Raw genomic sequence first — 23,078 nt, forward strand, 5'->3', positions numbered from 1 at the left:
CTAACCTATAAACTCTCAGTCAGCTCCTCATCCATCCCCAGGCAGAGCTCCATGCACCCCAGCTGGTCGCTGGCACAGAGGGTGACAACCCCTCCTTGTCTCCCCTCAGAAAGATTGTTCCAGCTTGTTTTTATACTCTTTCTCAGGGCAATCCTCAGCTGATTATTCAGCTGGCTGCCCCAGCATCTCTCCTAAGAAATTAATTTGCAGAAAAATTGCCAGAGGAAAATCCTCTCAAGGCAATTACTACAGTCACCATAACATCCAGCCCTGTGGATGCCACACTCTTCGACTCTCCTTGAGTCCCCATGACTTTGTGCATGAAGCTTGCAAATCAGAATTCTTTTGTCAATTAAATCACATTCTTTTCAGTGTGTCAGGTCTTTAATTGATGATTCAGTGCATTTTTGAGGTACCATATGGATACATATCACTGAGATCATAAACCTTATTTTAATGACTGCAGATTTTAAAAAGTGCATGTCAAAGTGGGTAGACAAAAAGCATTGTAAAATTAATATTGAGTTAGCCAAATTTATTTTTTTCCCCCCAGTGGCTTATCCTAAAGCAAAAGGTCAATAAGTTAAAATTAATTTTAAGAATATTTCTAGTTCATTCTGCCTTTACAGGAAGTGTGTGTTTGATCCATGTAATTTGACTGCATTTACATGCTTGTGTAAGACATTACATAAATATGTGGAACATACCTCCAACTGTATGCATCCAGCATATGGGTAAATGTCTTAAAACTCCTGAGAAGTTTTGCAATTCTTTATATAATGGTGTCATTGTACAAAACATGTGCATGTCTGCACTAAGTTTTACAGCCTATTAAAATATAATCCCTATTCCTCTACTTAAAAATTTGCCACCCAGAGGTCAGCTTTCTCCCAGACTAAATTCCTGTGATTGCCACCATTTTTTCCTATTCTGTTCTCTTTTTACTATTCAATTCTGCTTTTAAGCATGCTCAATCAGTAATGAGATTGAATCTTGCCGGACAGGTAGTCAGTTTCCTTTGAAGGTGAGAGAACCAGCATCGGTGGTGATCATCTGAAGAAACCTTCAACTCAGTCACTAGTATTTTGCAGTTGAACACAGATATTTGTATATCTTGGTTGAGCACACTCAGAAGAACCCGAGGTTGCTGCAGGTTTTCACACTTTATCACCCCTAAGCCATACAGTTCACATTTTCCCTATCAGTTGCTGAGAATCCTGTAGAATCTGTAGGAGTCAAACCTAACCTGGACTTGTTTAAATAGGATTTTTTTCATTAATTGGAATGTAATGTAAAGTGTTGTCTCTTGCCTCTGTTGGTTCTGAATCAGCCTGACTAAATACTTATGTTCAGTTATTGGCTTAAAAAGACATTGTCCTAAAACCTGATATCCCCTAATGAGAACCTATTGAGCGGTTTCTTTTCTAGTCTGGCTAGAGAGCACTGTAACTAAAATGCAATTCCTTGGAGAAGCCAGTTTTATTTTACTGCTTGTTGTGTTGGGAACAGTTGGCTATTACAGCCAACAGTGTACTCTGAGTGCAAATAAGGCAAATCAGCCTGTCTTTCATCAGCTCTTACTAGAAATATATGCACTGTGTATGCTTTGTGTTGAGATGATTAGGAATTGATTTATGGTGAGGAGCAAATGAACTAATGGGGCTTTTTCTGTCCCTCTTGCCATTCCTTCCAATAATCCTTATTCTCTCCTTACAAAATTCTGAATCTCCTTATGTTCCCTGTACAGCAAAATAACACAGCTTCTCACTTAGCCCCTCAATACCCATGGTAGTTTTAAGAACTTAAAGAAAAGGTGCAAGCCAGTGTGGCAGGAATGTAAGTCATGTACAGGATCCGGCAGAGATACCAGAAATAGTTAAAGGCAGCTGAAGAACCACCATGTAGTCCCACCTTGGTGAGATGAGTCTTCATTTTAAATTTTTTATTTTATATGGTCTTCATTTTATTTTTTTTTATTTTATATGAACAGTTTAATTAACTGGTTTGGGCCTGAATAAGGGATTGAAATGGGACAGTTTCACTCAGAGATGAATCTAAATCAGAACTGAAAAATGTACATCTTCTTGTTCTTAATCTTTGTACTACTCTGTGGGAGAAACACAGCTTTGATGATCTTAGACTTTGGGAGACACTGACTCCCTCTCAGTCTGTTGTGGCAATGAAATGATCTGAGGATTTGCATAATCTCTTTCTAAATAGCAGTTCTGGTGCTCTTTTGCTCTAGCGACCCATAGAATTGTAATACACATGGAAAACTTTCTACAGCATAAAAATACAGTGTGATGTAATTCAAGATTTCGACATGATACAAATATCCAAAGGGCAGGGTTGAGGCTGTATGTGCAGCCTTTACTTTGCAATTTCCTGGCAGTCAGAGGTTTAATTTTTATAACTTTAGTCATATATACTGTTGTCATTTTTTTCCTACTGGCATTTCAAATAGCTTTATCAGAAAGAGGATAAAAAGTCCCAGGCACTGCAAAACTTCAGGCCAGATCTGTGAGTGGAAGACATTTGTTTTAGAAGGGAAGACTTGTTGGAATAAAACCAGAGGTGATAAGAACAGGTAAACAGGCGGACCAACTTCGTACCCACCAGTCATTTACCAGCAAACAGAATAGAGTTACTGAAAATGAGGAGTGTTAAAAGCAAAGAAGGATGAGTGTTAGCTACATACCTGAGTATTCCCACAGCTGGCTGTAGGCAATGATACAGTATTTTTTGAGAAGGGAAGGGGAAAGTGCTTATTACATTTAACTGCAATATGATGCCTGAAGAAACTGAAATCATGTCAATGCAGAGCAGTGTGCTTGACAGTATTCATGCTCACAAAGGGATGCTTCAACACTGTCTAGAAAACTCGAGGGAGTAGAGTGAACAGAAATATGTTGTAAAATCTGGTGTCAGCACAATGAATACATCATAACACATCACCAATAACTAGTGGTGTGCCTCAGGTATCCCTACTGGGTCCACTCCTGTTCAACACCTTTGTTAAATATCTGGATGATGGGACAGAGTGCACCCTCTTATGAAGGGTTGTGCTGCCATTCAGAGGGACCTCGACAGACTGGAGAAATGGCTGACAGGAACCTCATGGAGTTCCAGGGAAAGTGCAAAGTCCAGTACCTGGGAAGAAACAACCCCAGACACTGGTATATGCTGAAGGCGAATAAGCTGGAAAGCAGTTTTGCAGGAAAGGACCTGGGAGTCCTGGTGGACACCAAGTTGACCATCAGTCAATCAGCAATCTGCCCTTGTGGTATACCTGGCATATTGTGTCCAGCTCTGGACTCTCCAGTGCAAGAGGGATGTGGAGAGAGACCAGCAGAGGGCCAGTAGGATGACTAGGACAGGAGCATTACTTATTTGAGGAAAGGCTGAGGGATCTGGGACTGTTTAGCCTGGAGAAGATTCTCAGGGGCTCAGGGGGATCCCATCAACGTGTATGGATATCTGAAGGGAGGCTGTAAAAAAGACAAAGTACTTTTTTTACTACATAAATGTATCTGTTTAGCAATACAGTACTACTAAATTATCTAATAGTTTTACATAGTTGAGACATTAATTGGGTTCTGTGTCATGTGGTAATTCTAATGGAAATGTGGTTCAAAGACAGCCCCTTTCTTTCTACAGAGGACTCTGATGCAACAAAACTTGCCTGTGTCCCCCTCTTCACTGGGGCGCTGTGTTGTTCCAGTTGTTTCCCTGAATCTCTATCTGAAGTGATGATATCAGTGAATTTCTATGAGTGATGACAGTATTGTGCAGGCCAGTGAATACGCCACTGGGAGGATTCACAAGTCTAAAAACTTCAGGCTGTGCAAGAGTTCAGTCAAAACACAGGCTGCAGTGGCTGATCATTTCTTCAACATTTTTTTCTATATTCTATTTAAATCTTGTTAACCTGGGGTAAGGATTTGTAGTCAAGGTCAAGCGAGATAGCCCTTGACACAGTACGGTAACAAGAGAAAAGGCTTTTACTTTGAGTGTGCTATTACCTATTGTTGAAGAAATAGGTGTTTGGGATTTCCATTGCCTAGAACCTGTTGACAATAAAAGGTTTTATGAAAGTAAGCTTAGACTGTGAGCATTGTTTTTTAAAACCATTAATACAGATTTTATTTCACATATACTTATTTGTAAAGAAAAAGTTATTCTCTGCTAGTATGGAGCTGTTCATGCCACTTTCCCATGCAAATAAATAAGAAATGAAGTTGACATTGTAAGGCAATTTTTACTTCTACCAGCCATTTAATTTATGATCTTAAGCACCGATTTACTGTAAATGTTCAAAAAAGATGTAATATCTTTTACAGCTGCAAAGGTTTTTCGAGATATTCTTCAAGAGCAGTTCTCCCCAACAAGCCTTCAACAACATGAAGGAAGCTATAAGCAAACTTCTACTTATAACTGAGGTCTTCAGTGAATCATCTGCCTCAGGACCAAACTCTTTCAATCAGTAAGTGACTTGCAGTAGTCATTCCTATGCTATTGTCAGGATAGCTCCCTAGAACAGAAAAAAAAAAAAAAAAAAGTAGAGGATACAAGGCTCCTAAAATAAAAAAATCCTCTCTATTTCATACTTCTTTATAAAGTGAGGACATGCTGCATTTAGGGAGTAAAACTCTTCAATACCCACAGTGTTTCTAGTTTGTGAAAAGGTTATGATGCATACTTAGGACCAGATGCTGTATCCTGATGAAGTGTTTCAGGCAGAACTAATGAACAGAAATCACTCACAACTGGACTAGTCCTAACATATATAAAGCTATATTTCCCTTCAGTGAGCCTTCTGTCATATGTCAAATATTTAATGTTAGAGTAGCCCAGATGGTTCAGGGCTAGCTGTGGCAGGCAATCTGAAAAAGAGACACTGTAGAATACTTTATGATATGTACCTTATGAAATATACCTAGGCAGCAGCAGTCACATTTCTATGGCTGTTAAATCATTGTAATTGCTTCTATTAGAGTGTTACTGTTCTCACACATAAATCAACCTTTATTATGTAATATTTTTATAAATTGAAATTAATATCTGTTCTATATATGTTGTGTCACATATCTGACATTTTTATGATAAATACTAAATAGGTTACTATTTATTACATTTGTATGTTTTATAAAGCTAGCTGAGAACCCAGGTGTTTTAGTAGCAGTAATATAAAGCTCATTATTTGACTTATGTAAGTTGGGAATAAAGCTTACTTTGTGAGTGGAGAGGGTAGTGAGGAGGGGAGGAGTGTAACAGGGCTGGAGCTGTTTTGACAGTGGTCCAAACTGTAATATTTTTTTTACCAGTGGGATGGATATCTCTTGTTTATGTAACCCAAGACTTGCTAAGTGCTCCTGGCCCATGCCTTCAAACATTCCCATTGTTGCAGCCATTTACCTCCAGTGAGCCCAGAGAGTTTCACCATCTATTGCCCTACAAATGTCTTCAAAGCTTTTGCAGGACCTCATTCTCATCAAAAGGCATTTCCTCCTCCAGCATAGTTCACCTCCCTCATTGGTTTAAAGGTCAGCCGTATAAATACAATATGACTCCATGCAGTTGGCTCTTCTTAAGAAATTTTATTTAGTCTGTATGACATGCTGTAACTTGACCTATGTGTGTATGTTCTTGTGTGTGTTATCTGGACCTGTGTGTGTATATCTCATTGTAGCATATATAGGTACATGGTTTAGTGGTGGACTTGGCAGTGTTAGGTTTATGGTTGGACTCGATGATCTTAATAGTCTTTTCCAACCTGGATGACTGATTCTATGTTTCACAGCAGTGGCTAACCTCACTGAAGATTCCTGTTACATTGTATTTCAGATGCAGTCAATGTTTTCAAATGCTAACCTTTGACATTGGATTCGGCACCTCCATATACCCTGTAGTTCTCGAGGTGAGAAAATTACACAGATTATTGCTTGACCCCCAAAAAATTACACCAAAAAAAACACATCAGGGAAACATCTTTGACAGGTACCTGTAAAAATACATTAATGTTAATTTTGCCTAAATGTGGAGAGTTGCTGTGGGTTAAACCAGTTTTTAAAGGACAGAGCTACTGTCATGAAGTTCACTACACCATTGAAGTGTGTAAGCCTTTCAGTTTTAGCATGAAATGACTACCACCCCAACTGAATATCAGGGAAACAAAACCCACAGGAAGCACTGCATGAAAGTAGAGTTAGATATCAACTGTGCCAGAACAAAGATGAAGGGAGAAAGTTAAAATACCACAACTGACTTATAATACAAATTAAAGTTCTCCTTGAGTTGTATGGTACTTCTTCAGTTCATGACCTGCTTTGACTTCCACTGTGCTGCCTTCTTCCTGGATGGTTCTCAAAGCTCTCAAAGAGAGAAATGTGACCTGCAGCATAAAATCCCTGTGCCAGTTTTGTACTGCTCCTGCCTCAGAACAGTCTGGCCAGATATGAAAATTATACTGCTTTCCAGTTGCTTCTCATTACCCCTGCATATACATATGATTATATATATATAGGTATATAAAATCTTTGTCCATGTTTATGATACACAAAAGGCAAAAAAAATTAGTAAATATATCCTGGGAAATTACAGGAGAACACTTTTAAAATTAATCCTCAGTTAAAATCTGTTCAAGTTTCTAGTAACAACAGTGCAGTCAATCTGTCCATCCTTCACAGAAAAAATAATCCTTTATACACAAAGGAAAAATGAACATATGAAAGGAAGTTTTCACAATTTAAAAAATCCATGAAGACAGTATCCTTAATTAGCCTGACAAGGCTTGTTTAGCTAGTATGAGAGATGTGATGTCATAGCAATTAAATAATTAAAACCAGGCTGTAAAAAATTCTACCAGGAGCTGCTTGAAAAACTAAACTTAAAGCATAATATTTACCTACCTGTATAGTAGTCTCAACCATCAGCCATGATCCATAAATGTACAGTAAATAAGTAGGATTTAATAGTTTCTTATGAAAATACAAATTACTCTAAAAAATAACCGTTGATAATTACTATGACATTTAACTTTAAATATTATCCCTTGAAAAGTGTAATATGCACACACACCATGCAGCTTGAAGTTGTTTGTTCATGTTAAAATACAAATTTATCCATGTTTTATAAACATTAGTTTATTCATTGTGTTTCTATATTGTAAAACTTATATTTCATGTGTAGTAACTTCTAAATACCTGAGTTGTGCAAGAGTTATGTTAATATAGAAGCCGACAATTTTAAAAATCAAATTTCAAATCAAACATGAAAAAAAAAAGCTCACAAGAGACTGAAATGTTGTACTCTATCCACTGGAGGTCAGCAAACATTGTGGTGTGTAGTTCTGACAGAAAACGTGGTACAGCATGTTATATTATAATCCTGTCTTTTATTAGTGTTATGACTTTTTTTTTTTTTTTTTTTTTTGATAAATAGTTCTAGTTTGGTATATGTGGTTATGAGAAGACTGGGCTTGATATTCAAACTGTAAATTCTTACATTGTTTTCCAACAGGTTCATGACAAGTTTGACTTTCAGGATGAGGATGAATCAAATATTCAGGACCAAACTTTCAAAGAATTTCTTTTTGAAGATACGTTTAAATTTCTCTTATCTAATGAATCCTCAACATCCAGTTTCATAGAAGCTTTACAAAAAATACATGGATCAACTGTGAGCAAGGTCATTGATTCCACCTTTTTCTTAGTATTAACTGTTTGAAAACATTTTATATTAAATTGTATGCCTTTCTGAAACTGCTGGTGCCAACTTACAGAATGAAGGATTTATTTAATCAAAACTATCTGTTACTTTAAAGTACTGTATTATGTTTAAAACTTTAAAAAGTAATTTTCCCATCATTTTTAATGGTCTTTTCTAATATACAGTTTTGTGTGTTTTCATAAGCCTAGAATTTATTAACTCAGTAGATTCATGAGCATCAAAATTAAATTTTGTTTCCTATAATTTCATGTCTTATTCTGAATGCAAGATCCAACTAAATTTTTTTGCATTTATAGGATCTGTATAAGGTTTGCATCACTAGTGAAAACTATTTCTGACAAGATGAGATCTCCTTTATCAGTATTTCTCTCAGTCTGGGCACTTTTAAGGGTGCATTTCTGAGGAGCCCCCTGCAAGACTTACAGGACTAAATTATCCATGTGACTTCTGCCTCTCAGAGAGGTGTGACTAAAACCAGGTCATGGGTTCTAAATTTATCGCAGGATAGAGTAGGAAGCCACTGACATATGCACATATATGATATGATTACCTAAGTCTGTGTTCTGTAGGAGACCAGACCACATTTCAAACTATCCACTTCAGTGTCTATACTTTATGTCGTCTGTGCCCATGGTAGTTTCTATGGGTGCTTTTCTACACAAAGCTATTGCACAGTCTACTTTATTCTAGACTGAGAAGTGAGAAGAGCTATCAAGGAGATGGCTGGACATGGCTTTGGATGAGGCTAGGGCAAGTTGAGAGCTGCTGTAACTTGTTCCTTTGATCACCAAAGGGATTGGGGTCTAATGAAAGCACTCTGCTTTCCATATGATCTCACCAGAACATTCTCCCCTTTCCTTCATAGGGTGGAACTTACCACAGAGAAGATGAGCAATGTTTGTCTTTAGAAGAGATAAATTCAATGATTACTTTCATAAAGGAGCTGAAGAATCTGGGACAATTTGAGCTGGTAAAATAAACAGGGTTTTGTTGTATTAGATACATACTTATGTAAACCTCTTAACATTTCTCCATTACCATTCTTTGCTGTCTCTGGCACATGTATTAAGCTGGATGAACAGGAAAGCAGGGAGGTAGAGGTTATGCTGATTTTATTTTGGAGGATTTTTGAAATTTAAATTAGAAGAGATAAAGAAATAAAACAGGGAATTTGAGTAGAGAATTAATTGAAAAGAACATCTAAAGCAGAAACAGAGACCAGAAAATAGAATAAAAGGAAAAGGAGGAATATTATGTAAATGACTAATGAGTTGGTAAGAAAATAGAATGATAGAGAAGCAAAACAGGCGTGAATGTAAGAACTGGAGACAGTACAACACTGAGTTCATGACCGGAGTATAAATATAGATGAAAAAGTGGCCAAAAAAGCAGGTGGAATATGTGTCTTCTACACACTTCAAGTGAGTTCATTTTTGGAGAAGAATAGGGATGGAGGAGTAACAGTGTCTGTGAATAGGCATGGCAGTTAAGGAGTGATATGACAAGTGTTGGAGAAATAAAAGATCTGCAACTGGATCTTTGTTCAGAAAGTCTGTATGATATCAGGTTTTCTTCTAGACCTGCTAGATGAGTTGGAGACTGATGAGACTTTCTGAAGAGGGATTGACCTGAATAGATCTGGAAGTCAAATCAGTGGCAAAAGAATTAGACTTCCATGTCAGTACTAGCAATCCTGATTTGCAAGACTGGGCAAGATGGTCATTTTCTATAACATGTGGGAAATAGCATTAAGATACATGCATCTGTATGCTATATACACTGTCTTCTCACTTCTCACTTTTTTACATTTTTTACATTATAATGTGTAGTCTCTAATCATTGTCTCTCTTCTCAGCTTTTCCCTTCTGCTGCACCCAAGATTCAAACTTTACTGCGTGACCTTTATCACATGGTAGACCCAATGAGACGGCTTGGTTCAGTCCTGACTGTGCATTGGTTGCTTTCCAGTTTACTTGAACAATTCCAGTTCATGACTAAAGAGGCACATACAAATCTTTCAGAATGGTAAGGTAGTTGTTATGTGATATGTTGAGGGTAGTTTCTCGAATGATATTAATTAATTGCAGTAGCTCCAGTAAGCCTCATAAAACTTAGTCCTTCAGTAGATGTAGGTGGACTTACAAGATTTGTGATGAAGGTTCATCATCCCATCATGGAGCATGTCAGGCCTTCTACCATTAGACATGTAGTTAGGTTTCTACATATGTCAGTTTTGTCCCTTTGCTTCTCTTTCTGATATAGAGAACTCTGGGTTAAAAAATAATTGGAGCTACAGTAAATTATTTTCTAAGAAATATGAAGTAAATTAGGTAAGTTGTTTCTGAAAAACTGTAAACTCAAATTAGGAGTGCTTACCAGGGTTCAGACTGTCTTTTAATTTATCGACGAATTAAAAGTAAAACTGTATGAAAAATATAAAATTTCAGGTGAGAATTTTTCCAGAAGAGACTAATAATGTTGAGTGTCTAAATTTTCTGTCCAACAACAAATGAATCAAAGAGCATAATACTCTGAGAATCTCATTTTAACTCCTTTTGAAAAGCTGGAAAAATATTGTAATGATAAGATTAGATCCATTGAGCTTCTGTCAAGAAATTTTCAGAAGGAAGGAAGGAAGGAAGGAAGGAAGGAAGGAAGGAAGGAAGGAAGGAAGGAAGGAAGGAAGGAAGGAAGGAAGGAAGGAAGGAAGGAAGGAAGGAAGGAAGGAAGGAAGGAAGGAAGGAAGGAAGGAGGAGGGAGGGAGGGAGGGAGGGAGGGAGGGAGGGAGGGAGGGAGGGAGGGAGGGAGGGAGAAAAGTTGTGGTATACTATATCTTAGTATAAAATTTGTAAAAATGTGTTTTCTGTCCTCATTATCTCTTGGCTAATAAAGTTTCATACACATGTGTACCACACTTCTTTATGACTACAGGCACATATTATTTTGCAAACAAGGACTTGGGAACAGATGCACATTAGACTTTTATGCTCCATTCCACTGAGTGGAAGTTAATTGTGTGAATGACATTATTTTGTACATTTTTCTTGGAGAATGTTGTAGTGACTATATAAGGTGTCTGTAAGATCTTTTAAATTTTAGTTCTGTTCCTTATTGTCTTGGGTGTGGCTTTCAACAAGTCAATAGTCATCTGTATCTTTGTTTGCTTAGCTATAAAGTGGAGTTTATGCTTTACCACAGTGCTAGGTAACTATTAGTGTTTTGAAAATACACAGTTCCATGAATGAGCTAAGTGTTATTGTTGTTACTGATGGCCATTATGTGAAAAGCAGCTCAAAGATGCAGCTGCTTGCATTCATGTGTAAGCCCTTGCCCTCTTGCCAAAATATTTAGGTTTGCATATCAAAGCATACCAACCTTTCTCAGCTTTCTGTTCCAATCTAAGCTGTGTCACTCACTCAGTTTGAGCAAGCTCCTTGTCCTCTTCTTTTTCTTCATACTGGACATTATTGTATGTGTATAAATATGTAGAGGTACCATGACCTTTCTCCAGGGTATAGGCCAATCTGCTTTTTTGCACTGTATTTTTTTTTTTGATGGCTAAGCTAATAATGCCATTCTGTTCATTCACTGTACAAAAAACCCATGTGTTTTGACATTGCTAAATCATAATCTTCCACTCCTATAGCTACATGCATGTGATGGTGATGCATGTGTCAGATATGCATGTAATTACAATTAATTGCAAGGAAGAAAGAGCTTAGTAGAGCTTACTCCCAAATAACTTGGGTATGCATTCTCTTTGAGATTTGATTAATCTTTTTCAAGATTCCCAGCTTTGAAGAGTTTGTATATCAGAACACTTTTTCGGCATTGCTTCAGTTAAGGTCAGGTTGTTTATTTAACAGTTCTTGTTTCTCTGATTATGCAAAACTGATATTTTCATTTACAAAATCCAGTGATTTGCACAGATGACCTTCCAGGCAGCGAAGATACTTATGGGGAAAATATTGACTTCTGACTTATGTCTTGTACAGTTATTCTGTTCACTGATCATGAATCTACAGGATGGAGACAGGATTTAAAGAAGTTTCCTGGTCTACTTTTCTTTACCCATATCACCTACATGACTAGTATTGAAACCTTAAATTGTATTAGGGAACTCTGAATTCCTTCCACAGGAGAATCAAGAACTCTAGAAACTCATCTCAAACTATAATGAAATTTTTACAGCCTAGGTGAGAATGACCATCTCAGATGTACTGGTATAACATATGACAATGTGCTTCGAGGTGATGGAGTGGTACTACCTACAATGTGCACTGAAATAAATGTTCTGCATTGTTTGTGTGCCATTTTTCAACTCTACACAGTTTCAACTTGTGATATGACTGAAACACATCTTTACTGTCTTTTAATATAGGGGCTATGAAGTACTGTGGCAAGTATATTTGTCTGTGTCAGACAGCAGGATAACATGGGAGAATCAGATTAGTGAGAAAAGAGAATCCTTCTGTATTTGTATAAAACAAAAGCCCAAGAAGGTCAATAGAGTTGCAAATGGTTCTATGAAACTGATACATTTGGGAAAATGTTGCTAGCTTCCCATATGCAAGCCCCTTTTAAGGTCAATATAGAAGCAGTAGCCCTCGAATTGAATTTGGGTTGGAAATAATTTCTTGGAGTTTAACTTGGTCATGCTCATCACCTGGGCAGTTTGAGAAAAAAACATGGTTCAGACTATGGGGCAGAAGAAGGCAAAAGCAAGGAAGTTTGGATAAGATTACTGATTTGCAATGGGAAGAATGAGAGACAGAGGGAAGAAAGAAAGGAAAAAGACACTTGGTATTAAGTGCCAGGAAACCAATCCCACTCTTGAGTCTGCAATTTTGTATTTCCCTTTTGAAGATTAGCACAGGATACTTAATTGGGTGAACTAAATGCCCTCATGGAAACAGTGACTGAAGCCAAGGAAACACTACAAAAACACTACAAAACACTACAAAACAGAGAGCTCAACTGTTGGTTAAGGAAAGCTGTTGGTTAAGGAAACACTACAAAAACACTACAAAACAGAGAGCTCATCTGTTGGTTAATCAGAAAAAAATTGTTAGTGATCATGTCTCACAAAATTACCTCCAGTGGCTCCTCATTTTCAAGGGAGACATACAAAACATCATCTAAAGAAATAAAATTCATAACTCTACTGAATACTGTCAATAGTTTGTGATGTGCACAGCAGCAATCTTTAAAAAGGTACCTTCACAAGCATGAACCCACCTAGGGTACCTGACATACAGTCATTAATTTCATTAGAGTTAATTGCAAAGTGGGTAGGCAATGAGGACATCTGTGCTTGATAGCTCCTCCAAGATACTAAATAAATAAGGGACCACTCCTACAGATGAAGGTCCCTTCTTGAATAATGGCTTGTGAAGGAAAGGAGTCTGCAGAGGCCAGGGTCTCAGCCACACCCTGACTTCCCTAGTCCTGCTGGCTACAATATAATCTGAGTATCTTTCTGCAAAATAATTTCTAACTATTGCATTTTGATACCCTGTTGTAATTAGTCAGAGTTGTTATAAGTGTCTTAATGTTTTTTGAAGATAATTACAATCTCTTTACATAGTTCACATGTACAGGTCACACTGTTCCTTTGGGAGCCAGGGCCATGCAGTGGTGGTGGCTGCCACACTCCCGAGATGTCCTCTGGCTAAACCAAAGTCTGACATTTTATAGAGTTAAGACATCTTGTTTTCACCTTACAATAGGATTTGGGACTGGGCAGTCAAAAAGGAACAGCGGAGAGAAAAAATGTATTTGATTGACAGGTGTTAGCCATTACCTCCTTGGCAAACAGAAAGAGGTGTGCAAAATGACTTATAACTTGGAAAACAAACTCTCTAATAGTTTAAGTGCCTCCTTTGAAGGAGGTCATCAATATGCATGAAACTAGGGCAGTGTCTAGACACTGCAACCTCAGAACTACATTTTCATGCACACACAGAGAGAGGCACATGGATCTGCCAGTTTCTTCTTTCCTTATCTCATTGAGATAATGTAGAAATCTCTGTTTTGTTATTGGACAGTTTACCTTTTACAATGATTGACCTCAATATTGCTTTCAGCAGCTCTTGTTGAAACATTAGTGATGGCTGATTGCACAGAACAATATTGCCACCTCCCTTCCTTGACACAGACAGTGTTGTCTTTCAAAATCCAGACTGAATGGGCAGCAATATCTGGGAAGAAGCTGCTTTATCAGAACTTCTATTGAAAACACTGGGAGGAAAACATGTGAAAGCTTCAAGAAATGCTAACAGACCTCCGTAAAGGTCTTATCAGCCAGAGGTCCAGTACATGGGCCAGAGAGAAGCCTATTGCCTTTCTTCTACTATGCTCCCAAAATGCTATATGAAAGAAAAAATCTGTGAAGTTAGTAATATAGGCACCACTAGCATGTTAATGAACCATTGCAATTGACTTGTCTTTTTTCACTGAGGATTTTTTTATATATATATATATATATATATATATATATATATTCTCTGGATGTTAATCATGTGATTTGTTTTGAATTAGCAAATAAATTAGAACACATAGATGTTCCTTTATATGAATTCATGTTAATGTTGGCACAGATATTCACCTTGATACAGGCCTTCATTTATATTTAATTCATTTGCAGCAAAGTCTAACTTTAATCTCAAATATATATATATATATATATATTTTAAAAAGTCATAGAAACATTGAAGAGATATGGTTTGGGTTATTTTATTCTTGGTTGTATCTACTCTTCCTTTACTCAGCAATTCAACTATGTTTTGAAATTTATTTCTGGTTTTCTTTTTTCTTGTTATATGCTACCATTTATTATGGAATGTGTGTTTTCTGTCACGTTCATTCAGGTAATATTGCTAATGTTGGGAATGTGAATCCAGAAGGTTCATCTTTCATGGAGAATATTAAAATGCCATGTGCCCTGGGTTGCCATATAGAAATTTTTGAAAAATGTTCTATGGTTTCTGTTCCTTCCATTCATGTAGAAATATGTCTGCTATTGAATCGACAGGAATTCTCAAGAAAATGCAAATCCTAAGCAGAATGTTCCTTCTGACTTCAGGAAGAATCATGAAGGTAAGGGATCAGAGTAAGTTCTTTTATACATGATATGTTTTCCCTATTTGTTCTACTTCTGATAACATATATGATTTAGATTATGTTGGTTTGCTTTCCAGTTGGAAGCTCTTAGCTTACTACATATAAAAGACCAATTTCTTCCTTATCTGTGTAAGTTGTTCTGCTGAGCCCATGAGCAGTGTTTGTGAACCTAAAGCAAAGATCTCACACTTAAAGTACACAGTATTTTTTATAATTAACACAATGAGAGTTCCTTCTCCTATAGGATTGTGAATCAGGCTTAGAGCAGAAAATTATTAATTGTTTCTGTTTATCTTTCAGTATTGCATTATTCCAGTAAGACTAAAGAAAGACAATGCAGTTATGGTAAGTCAAGGTCTTTCTAGACCACTAAGGGTCAAGAAGAAAGATTACTTAAAGAATTTTCGGGTTTTTCTGCATAACATTTCAGTGAATGGAATGCCTGTGGTCTGTCATGTAAAAAGGATTTTTAAGTAGCAAGAATGTTTATGAATCACTCAGTAATTGGGCTATTATGTTAAATAAGCTTCAAGCACAAAGTTAAACATTGCTATGTGTGCATATTAATGTGAGTATTCCAGCACTCATTGATAACTTGCTGCACTTCAGTAGACTTTTGTCCCTTATTTCCAAGAACTTTAGCATACATTTTTTCTTGTGGAATAACCTTTAAACTTGTGTGGTGTTTAATCAGCCTTGTATAAGGCCAGTCTTCAACTCAGTGGTGGAGTTTTAAAGAGCTGCTTAAGAGATGAAGAGTTTTTCTAAAATATGTGCTTGTAGGAATATTTAATGTATATTTAAAGATATGTAATGATTTAAAGTGTATTTGTCTTTGGTGGGAGCAATGCTTTCTTCTGCCGTCCTTATTGACACATCATCTGAGGGGTCGCTTTATAAATGTGAAACAATTGCTCTGTGGTGGAAAGGCTTTTCTATCCATTGAGCCTCATTTCCTCTCTGATACTGATTTCATGGTGCCTCTAGGAACTCTTTTGTGTCAGTCAGAGGCCAGAAATGCTCCTGGGCTGGCTGACTGGCACCATTCTGATTGCATCATATTTTATTTTTAAAATACCTCAATTCTTTTTTTTTTTGAAAATTCCTCCTCATTTTTAAGCTAGTAGTGAGATAGCCTTTCTAAGTGAGGCATACAGGATCTGGAGAAGTATTCATACTCACTTGTAGGATTTCTTAAAATACCTTCTGTGTGTCAACTTACAAGCTTTTATTCCCCCTCAAATCTAGCTCAAATTTTGCTCTTCCATTGGAATAACATTCTTTACATTTTAATCCATTCAAGAGTGCTGAAATTGCCCTGTTTTTTTTTTCTCAAGACAGATATTTTGAGGTAAAAAAAGCCCACATAGAACTGCTTGCATCCTTTATGACCCTTTAAAGCCATGCTTTAAGCCACAAGATATTTCACATATTACAGAGAAAGAGTTTCCTGGCTGGAGTGTTTTCTGCTAGTTTTAAAAACATACTAGAGAATATATGTGTAAAGCAAGTTTTGAATGTGTAATTATACTGTAAATCTGAATCCAATAGTTTGGATTAAAATATTTGTCAAAAGTGGGTTGCCAGCAAATAATTATTCTCATGAGTCATTTGGCAAACGCTACAAAATTAAAGGATACACTTGAGCAAATAGGATTTGATTGTGGAGATTTCATACAGAGGGAAGGAGCTGGATTTTTTTGATTTAAGAATTTTAATAAAACCTTCTTCCAGCTGTACTGCAAATGACCCTATGGGTCTCAATATCTCCATGTGACTTGTTCTCATGAACAATAAGAGTATGTCTAACTTATTTGGATTTTTATTGGCAATTACACTTGTACATAAACCCTGTACACAGGCTGGTACCTAAGTAGGTTATGAATTTTGGCCTTACTCTTCTTTAAGTTTTGCTTAACCATCTGGAGGCAGAATCTCCCAGACTTAATCCTTGCATTTTCAAAGGCTTACTTAGACTTCGATTTTTGTGACTCTGACTAAAGTAATTGGGCACTGAATGATTAAAATCCTTTCAGGGTCTCAAAATTTATCTCAAATGCCAATACACACTCCATTAAGACCTTGAAGCAGGATTATCAGTCTTAGAGTGATCAGGCATTAGAAGTCTTGCCACTGTACATGTTATCAGTCTGCCAGAAGTTGCGCATTACTTAAAAATGTTCATACATTTCACAGTTTTTTCTTTGATGCCTTCTTGGAACAGATAAAGATACCCTATCTCATATCAGGCAGATCTTCACCAGTCCACAGCTGGACTTGAATCCTCAGTTTAACCCAAAGACCAAAGAATACTACGCAGAAGTCCCATTCGACATAGTGACAGTGAAGATAGGAGCAGAACCCTCTAACTGTCAATGCCAAGTACACCTTGATGAGAAGAAAGGGCCAAGGTATGAGTGACAAAACATGAGCGTGAAAACCACATGTGTCCTTAACATTGGAAATATGTCAGAATATTACAGAGTTGTTTTGTTGTTCCAAAACCACATAATGCCTATAGATTAGTCACAGGAAATTCAGAGAGATTTCAACACTCAGAAATTTGTATTTATTTGTCAAGGTCCTGAAGGCAAAGGTAATGTGTTCTCAAGCCATAATTAATACTAGCTTTATGAAGTACACAGTTGCTAGCAACTCCCCCAGAATCTCCAGTCACTGCAACATCAAAGCTGGGTGGGAACAGACCATTATTACACTGCACACAGTAGACAGCAAAGAACTTGAGCTTTTGTATCCAGACCTTGATTTTGCACTGTGACCTAAGCTATTGCCCCACTGGGCTTGGTCTCTCAGCCAGCAGTCTGCCTGTGTGGGTCAGAGTAGGACATCTGGGATCAAAAGAAATAAATTCAAGTTTACTCACTTAGAATGATCCAGTTTTGTCAGAATTATAGGGAATTATCATAGAATCATTCAGGTTGGAAAAGACCCTTAAGATCATCACGTCCAACCATTAACCTAGCACTGCCAAATCCACCACTAAACCATGTCCCCACCACTTCTACACATCTTTTAAATACCTTCAAGGATGGGGACTCAACCACTTCCCTGGACAGTCTGTTCCAATGCTTGACAACTCTGTCAGTGAAGAAATTTTTCCTAATAGCTGATTTAGACCTCCCCTGGCACAATTTGAGGCTGTTTCCTCTTGTCCTATCAATTCTTACTTGGGAGAAGAGAACCCACCTTACTACAACCTCCTTTCAGGGAGCTGTAGAGGGCGATGAGGTCTCCCCTCAGCCTCCTCTTCTCCAGACTAAACACCCCCAGTTCCCTCAGCCGCTCCTCGTACGACCTGTGCTCCAGACCCTGCACCAGCTTCGTTGCCCTTATTTGGACAGCCTCCAGCACCTCAATGTCTTTCTTGTAGTGAGGGGCCCAAAAATGAACACGGTATTCAAAGTGTGGCCTCACCAGTGCTGAGTACAGTGGATCACTTCCCTAGTGCTGGCCACACTATTTCTGATACAAGTCAGGATGCTATTGGCCACCTGGGCACATGGCTGGCTCACATTCAGCTGGTTGTTGACCAACACTCCTAGGTCCTTTTCCTCCGGGCAGCTTTCCAGACACTCTTCCCCAAGCCCGTAGCATTGCATGGGGCTGTTAACACCCAAGTGCAGGACCCAGCACTTGGCCATGTTGAACCTCATACAATTGACCTGGCCCATTGATCCAGCCTGTCCAGTTCCCTCTGTGGAACCTCCCTACCATCAAGCAGATCAACTCTCCCACCCAACTTGGTGTATCTGAAAACTTAATGAGGGTGCACTCAATCCCCTCATCCAAATCACCAATAAAGATATTAAACAAAACTGGCTCCAGTACTGAGTCCTGGGGAACACCACTTGCGACCAGTCACCAACTGGATTTAACTTCATTCACCAACACTCTTTGGGGCCAGCCATTCTTCCAGTTTTTTACCCAGGAAAGCATATGCCTGTCCAAGCATGAGCAGTCAGTTTCACCAGGAGAATGCTGTGAGAAAGTGTCAAAGGCTTTTTATTAAAGTCCAGGTAAACAACATCCACAGCCTTTCCCCTCATCACTAAGTGGGTCATGTCATCAGCAAGTCCCAGTTTATCTGATCTTTTAGAGAAGTATAAAGCTGGAGAATAAGGGAGAGACCAAAGTCATCACTAAACATCTGGCTTGAGTACTGACCTACAATCATCCATGATGTTTAATTGCTACTATGATCCCTGGCACAGTTTTGGCTTTTCCAACCAGCTCTCTCACAGACAACAGCATGTCCCAGGGAAAATCCCAATAGGCATTTTGGGCATGACCTGGTTTTGGATGTTGGGAGGGACAAAAAGTGTTTATTCATCTGGGTCAGGTATCTCAGAACCAGATAACTGACCTATTTACATGCTAGTCATTAGTGAGTGGATAAAAAGGAAATCAGGGACAGTTATTTGCTTGGGAGGAAGAATCCTTAACCATTACAGAGCCAGCTTTGCTCCATGGCATGAGATGCCTATGCAACACTTCATCTTTTGACTGACTATGAAGCAGATGTTTTGCCCTAGAATGTCTGCTAGTAACCACTCTGTGCAGTTGTTACTGATCTAATGCCTAATATGCTCCCTGTATTCTCAATAAGAAATTAGCCTTGATTCATCATTTCAGAAGGAGCTCCCATAAAATTCTTCCATTCAACTTTTTAGTATTTTAATATTAACCACCTTGGCTGTCAATATGGATACATGCAAAACACAAGATATTTCTTCCTTGTAAAAGGAAAACAGAATAGCAATATGTCCTTTACACTGAAAAGTTAAAGCCCTGGAAGTGCAGGTTCTGTGTGTTTCAGCTTTTCTCATTTCCCTGCCAAGGGAAGAAGAGCACAGTCTAGTTTTACTCCTGTCTGTCTGAGCAGTTTGTCTGGGACTCCATCACATTTGTCTAGTGGCCAATTTCAATGGCTAGCTGACACCTCTGATATTTTTTGTCTCCCTGCTGACTTCACCATGAACTTGGACCTAACAGGAATTATTATCCCTAGTGGCTTCATTCACAGAATTGTTGCCACTGCCACTTGAAGATGTTTTCACTAAGTTCACTGTCAGTATTTTGTCTTCCTGAAAGAATTGTAAATTGTTAAAAATCTCATTTTACACTGATTTTATTTAAAATAGTATGTTAGAAATAGAAGTCTCAAGGAGCAAGTAAAGTTTACCTGCCATAGATAAAGCAGTGTAAATCTTTGTTTCTTTAGTGTTTATTCCACTTCTTTCCTTTTTTGCCTTGCAGCATTGCTAACTACCCCCTTGGCCTTGGATTGAACAAAGTCATCATTCTCGTAACAGATGATTCGCAGCCCAGCCCTCTGATTGTGAGCAGCTACAAAATCACAATTTATCGAGAGGACCGCCCCAGTCTGCCTTTATTTGATGACTATATGTTGTGTGGGTTTGTGCAGGTATTCTATCTATATTCCTTTACTATACAAATTAATAGTGAATTTAACTAGCTTCTGTTCATTCAGTGGTATAAATTTGGGTTCATGGGCCAAAGCCAGTTTTGATGAGTTTAGAATCTGAGTTCTAAATGCTATAATTGTATGAAATACAGCATTTACAAAATGTTTGGGATATAAAAAGTAAGTCCAGCATAAGTACCTGTTACTTATGTATTTGAGAGCTCCAAGTCAATTAATCCTTACTTTGGTCAGCCAAAACCCTACCTATTAGAGCACTGTTGTTTGCTTGTGAGAAAACCATCGCTCTGTTTGCAATGAGCAGACTGCAGTTTTCATATCTGCGACATCAGAGCCATGGAAATCCTTTTACCAGGAAAGATATTTATGATGATGGTGTGTTTATCAGTGTTCAAGACAAATGCTGATTTATGAATGAAAAGTATTTATTCTAGAACACCAACAAACACAATGGAAAAAACCCACTGATGATTCTGAAGGATGGGATGACTGTTACTTACATTGCATTGCATAAGTTTGGGAATGCAAGTAAATTACTCCTTACAAAAAACAATACTTAGGAAGCAGTGGGTGTCTTGAATGAAAAAAAAGACAAGAGTGTCTGATAGGGTTAAAGAAGGGCTGGGGAAGGGAAGCTCAGCCTGAATTAGACACAAAATTGGAAGAAATATAATGAAAGAAATGAACAGTGAAGCTTTTAGTTAGTGAAACTATGGTAATAAACATATTCTTCATAAGATAGAAAACCTGGGACACAGGCTGGAGCAGAGCTGTTTGAATTTCAGAGTTTGAGGACTAAATGTTGGTACTTGATATGATGGGCAAAGATAAGCCAGTCAGTTCAAAGAAGGAAGTGACATGGTAGATCATAATCAAGGGCAGCGCTTTTGTCTGTGGGATTTTAAATAGATTGGTGGGTTCATTCTAAATATTAGAGAATCCAGGAAGAATATTTTTAGTCACAATTAATTCAGCAACAAGGAATCAGGATTTTCAAAGCCATAGTATTGAAACTGTCATCCATGTTCATGTCAAATATCTATTCCTATTTTTATTTATCTTCTTTATGAAGTTCTTTATATATCAATATATCATTTTAATAAAATGTATTTCCCTTCTCCAGTTTCTCTCTATATACTGCAGAAGAGGTTGGTAGAGGAGGGTGGGAGAAGGCAAAGCATTTTATGTGATGGGACAGATCAAGAGGGATCTTTTTTTCCTGTGGAGAAATAAGCACTAGGCTTCAAACAGGAGCCAAAGGGATTATAAATGTTGATAGCAAATTGTATGTTGACAATAATTATCTCAATCTGCAAATCAGAACTGTCAGGGAAAATGTATGTAGTAGTCACAGCCTAATGACTGCTGATCTGAATACCTGATTGTGGTTCGTCTGGCCCTCTACTTACTATTTGTCTCTTCTCTTACACTTATCTTACAAGCTCAAAGGTCAAGGACCATCTTTTTGCTCTTTGTACTGGCTCAGCGTTAGATCTTGTAGCTGCTACAGTAAAACAAATAAGAAAAACACATACAATATCTAAGATTTTAGTTCAGGTGTGAATTAGTATAAAAAGGAGAGCAGCAATAGCTTGAGATAGAGTTATATTACTAGGAGAACACGCTGGCTGGAAAGATGTGAAGAAAGCTCCTCTTGCCCAATTTGGGGCATGTATCTGGGGGTAGGAACAGGAATTCAACCTCATACACATCCTCCCACACTAGAGTTTACACTGTTGTTAATGTTTTATGATAACATTTATGAGACTGAGTATGAATCTTTGAAGCGCTGTAAAGGCAAAGAGATCTAGAATGATAAAAATGAAAAGTGTTTTAGAAGTTTCTTTTGATTGAGCTTTGTTTTCTGCTCCTATGTGAATAACTACTCTCTAATTATTATAATTGTTCAGAGCTAGGGAGGTCTTCAGGAATTTAGAGTAAAAATGAGATGAAAAACATTCTTGTGGTATCTAAAGAGGGCTGTGAAGATACAGTATGAGAATTTAAAACATTTTTTTTAGATACGTTAAAGGCAAAATTATCAGAGACTGCCTTTAAAAAACAAATTAAGACTGGAGCTGGAGATAGAAATGGCATTCTAAAACACTCAAAAGTCTGCATTTTTTTCTCCTTTTTCCCCATTCGCTAGTACAGAATTTGTTGCCTTTTACTTAGAGTGATGTTTTTTATTGATACAAGACTCAGGTCTCAAATAGCATCATTACATTCTGCTTTTCATGCCAGAGAACATTGTGCGCTCTTGCAGGGTGGGTTAATATGCCCTGATCAATGGCAGGAATGTTTTTTCTCTTAGTAACAAGACACCTGTTTTAGGAGCAAAAGGATAAATCAGCATGAACTGATGGAGTCTCCTTTGGACACTTGACTAGGCACAACTGGGATCACACATGGGGAGAGAAAGGTCACTGACAGTGGTGTGGTCTTTCTCACAGAAGGCTTCAGTTAAAATTCTAATCCAGCATTTTTTTTTCCTGACTTTCTTTTATGTTTAATCCCATTAGGATATTCAGGTTTCACTGCAAAATGATACTATAAGGAAGGTTACAATAAAAAGACAGTGTGGGATGCTTTTTCCAGTCTTCTAACAATTCTCATGCAGTTGAATAATCCTGGATTACTTTCAGGGCTATTGAATTAAGAAGTGTGTAGTTCCAAGCCTTGCAGCTCCTAAAAGGGGAAAAAATATTGTCCTCTCTCTTTTTTGATAGCAGCTATAATATCCTCATTAAAACCAAATTAGTAG

At 37.7% G+C, this 23,078-nt stretch overlaps 1 protein-coding gene across 2 annotated transcripts in view; it reads left to right on the plus strand.

Moving 5' to 3' along the window:
- The window catches only part of CPED1 (cadherin like and PC-esterase domain containing 1), a 154,705-nt gene that overhangs the window by 61,784 nt on the left and 69,843 nt on the right, over nt 1-23,078 (plus strand). For both annotated transcript variants that reach the window (XM_074903153.1, XM_074903155.1), the window contains exons 8-16: nt 4,341-4,483; nt 5,845-5,917; nt 7,519-7,686; nt 8,594-8,698; nt 9,584-9,753; nt 14,762-14,826; nt 15,151-15,195; nt 17,075-17,261; nt 20,128-20,296. In XM_074903153.1, coding sequence (XP_074759254.1) covers nt 4,341-4,483; nt 5,845-5,917; nt 7,519-7,686; nt 8,594-8,698; nt 9,584-9,753; nt 14,762-14,826; nt 15,151-15,195; nt 17,075-17,261; nt 20,128-20,296 — 1,125 coding nt within the window. The remainder of the gene's footprint in view (nt 1-4,340; nt 4,484-5,844; nt 5,918-7,518; nt 7,687-8,593; nt 8,699-9,583; nt 9,754-14,761; nt 14,827-15,150; nt 15,196-17,074; nt 17,262-20,127; nt 20,297-23,078) is intronic.

This window comes from Athene noctua, chromosome 3 (assembly GCF_965140245.1).
Source record: "Athene noctua chromosome 3, bAthNoc1.hap1.1, whole genome shotgun sequence".
NCBI lineage: Eukaryota > Metazoa > Chordata > Aves > Strigiformes > Strigidae > Athene > Athene noctua.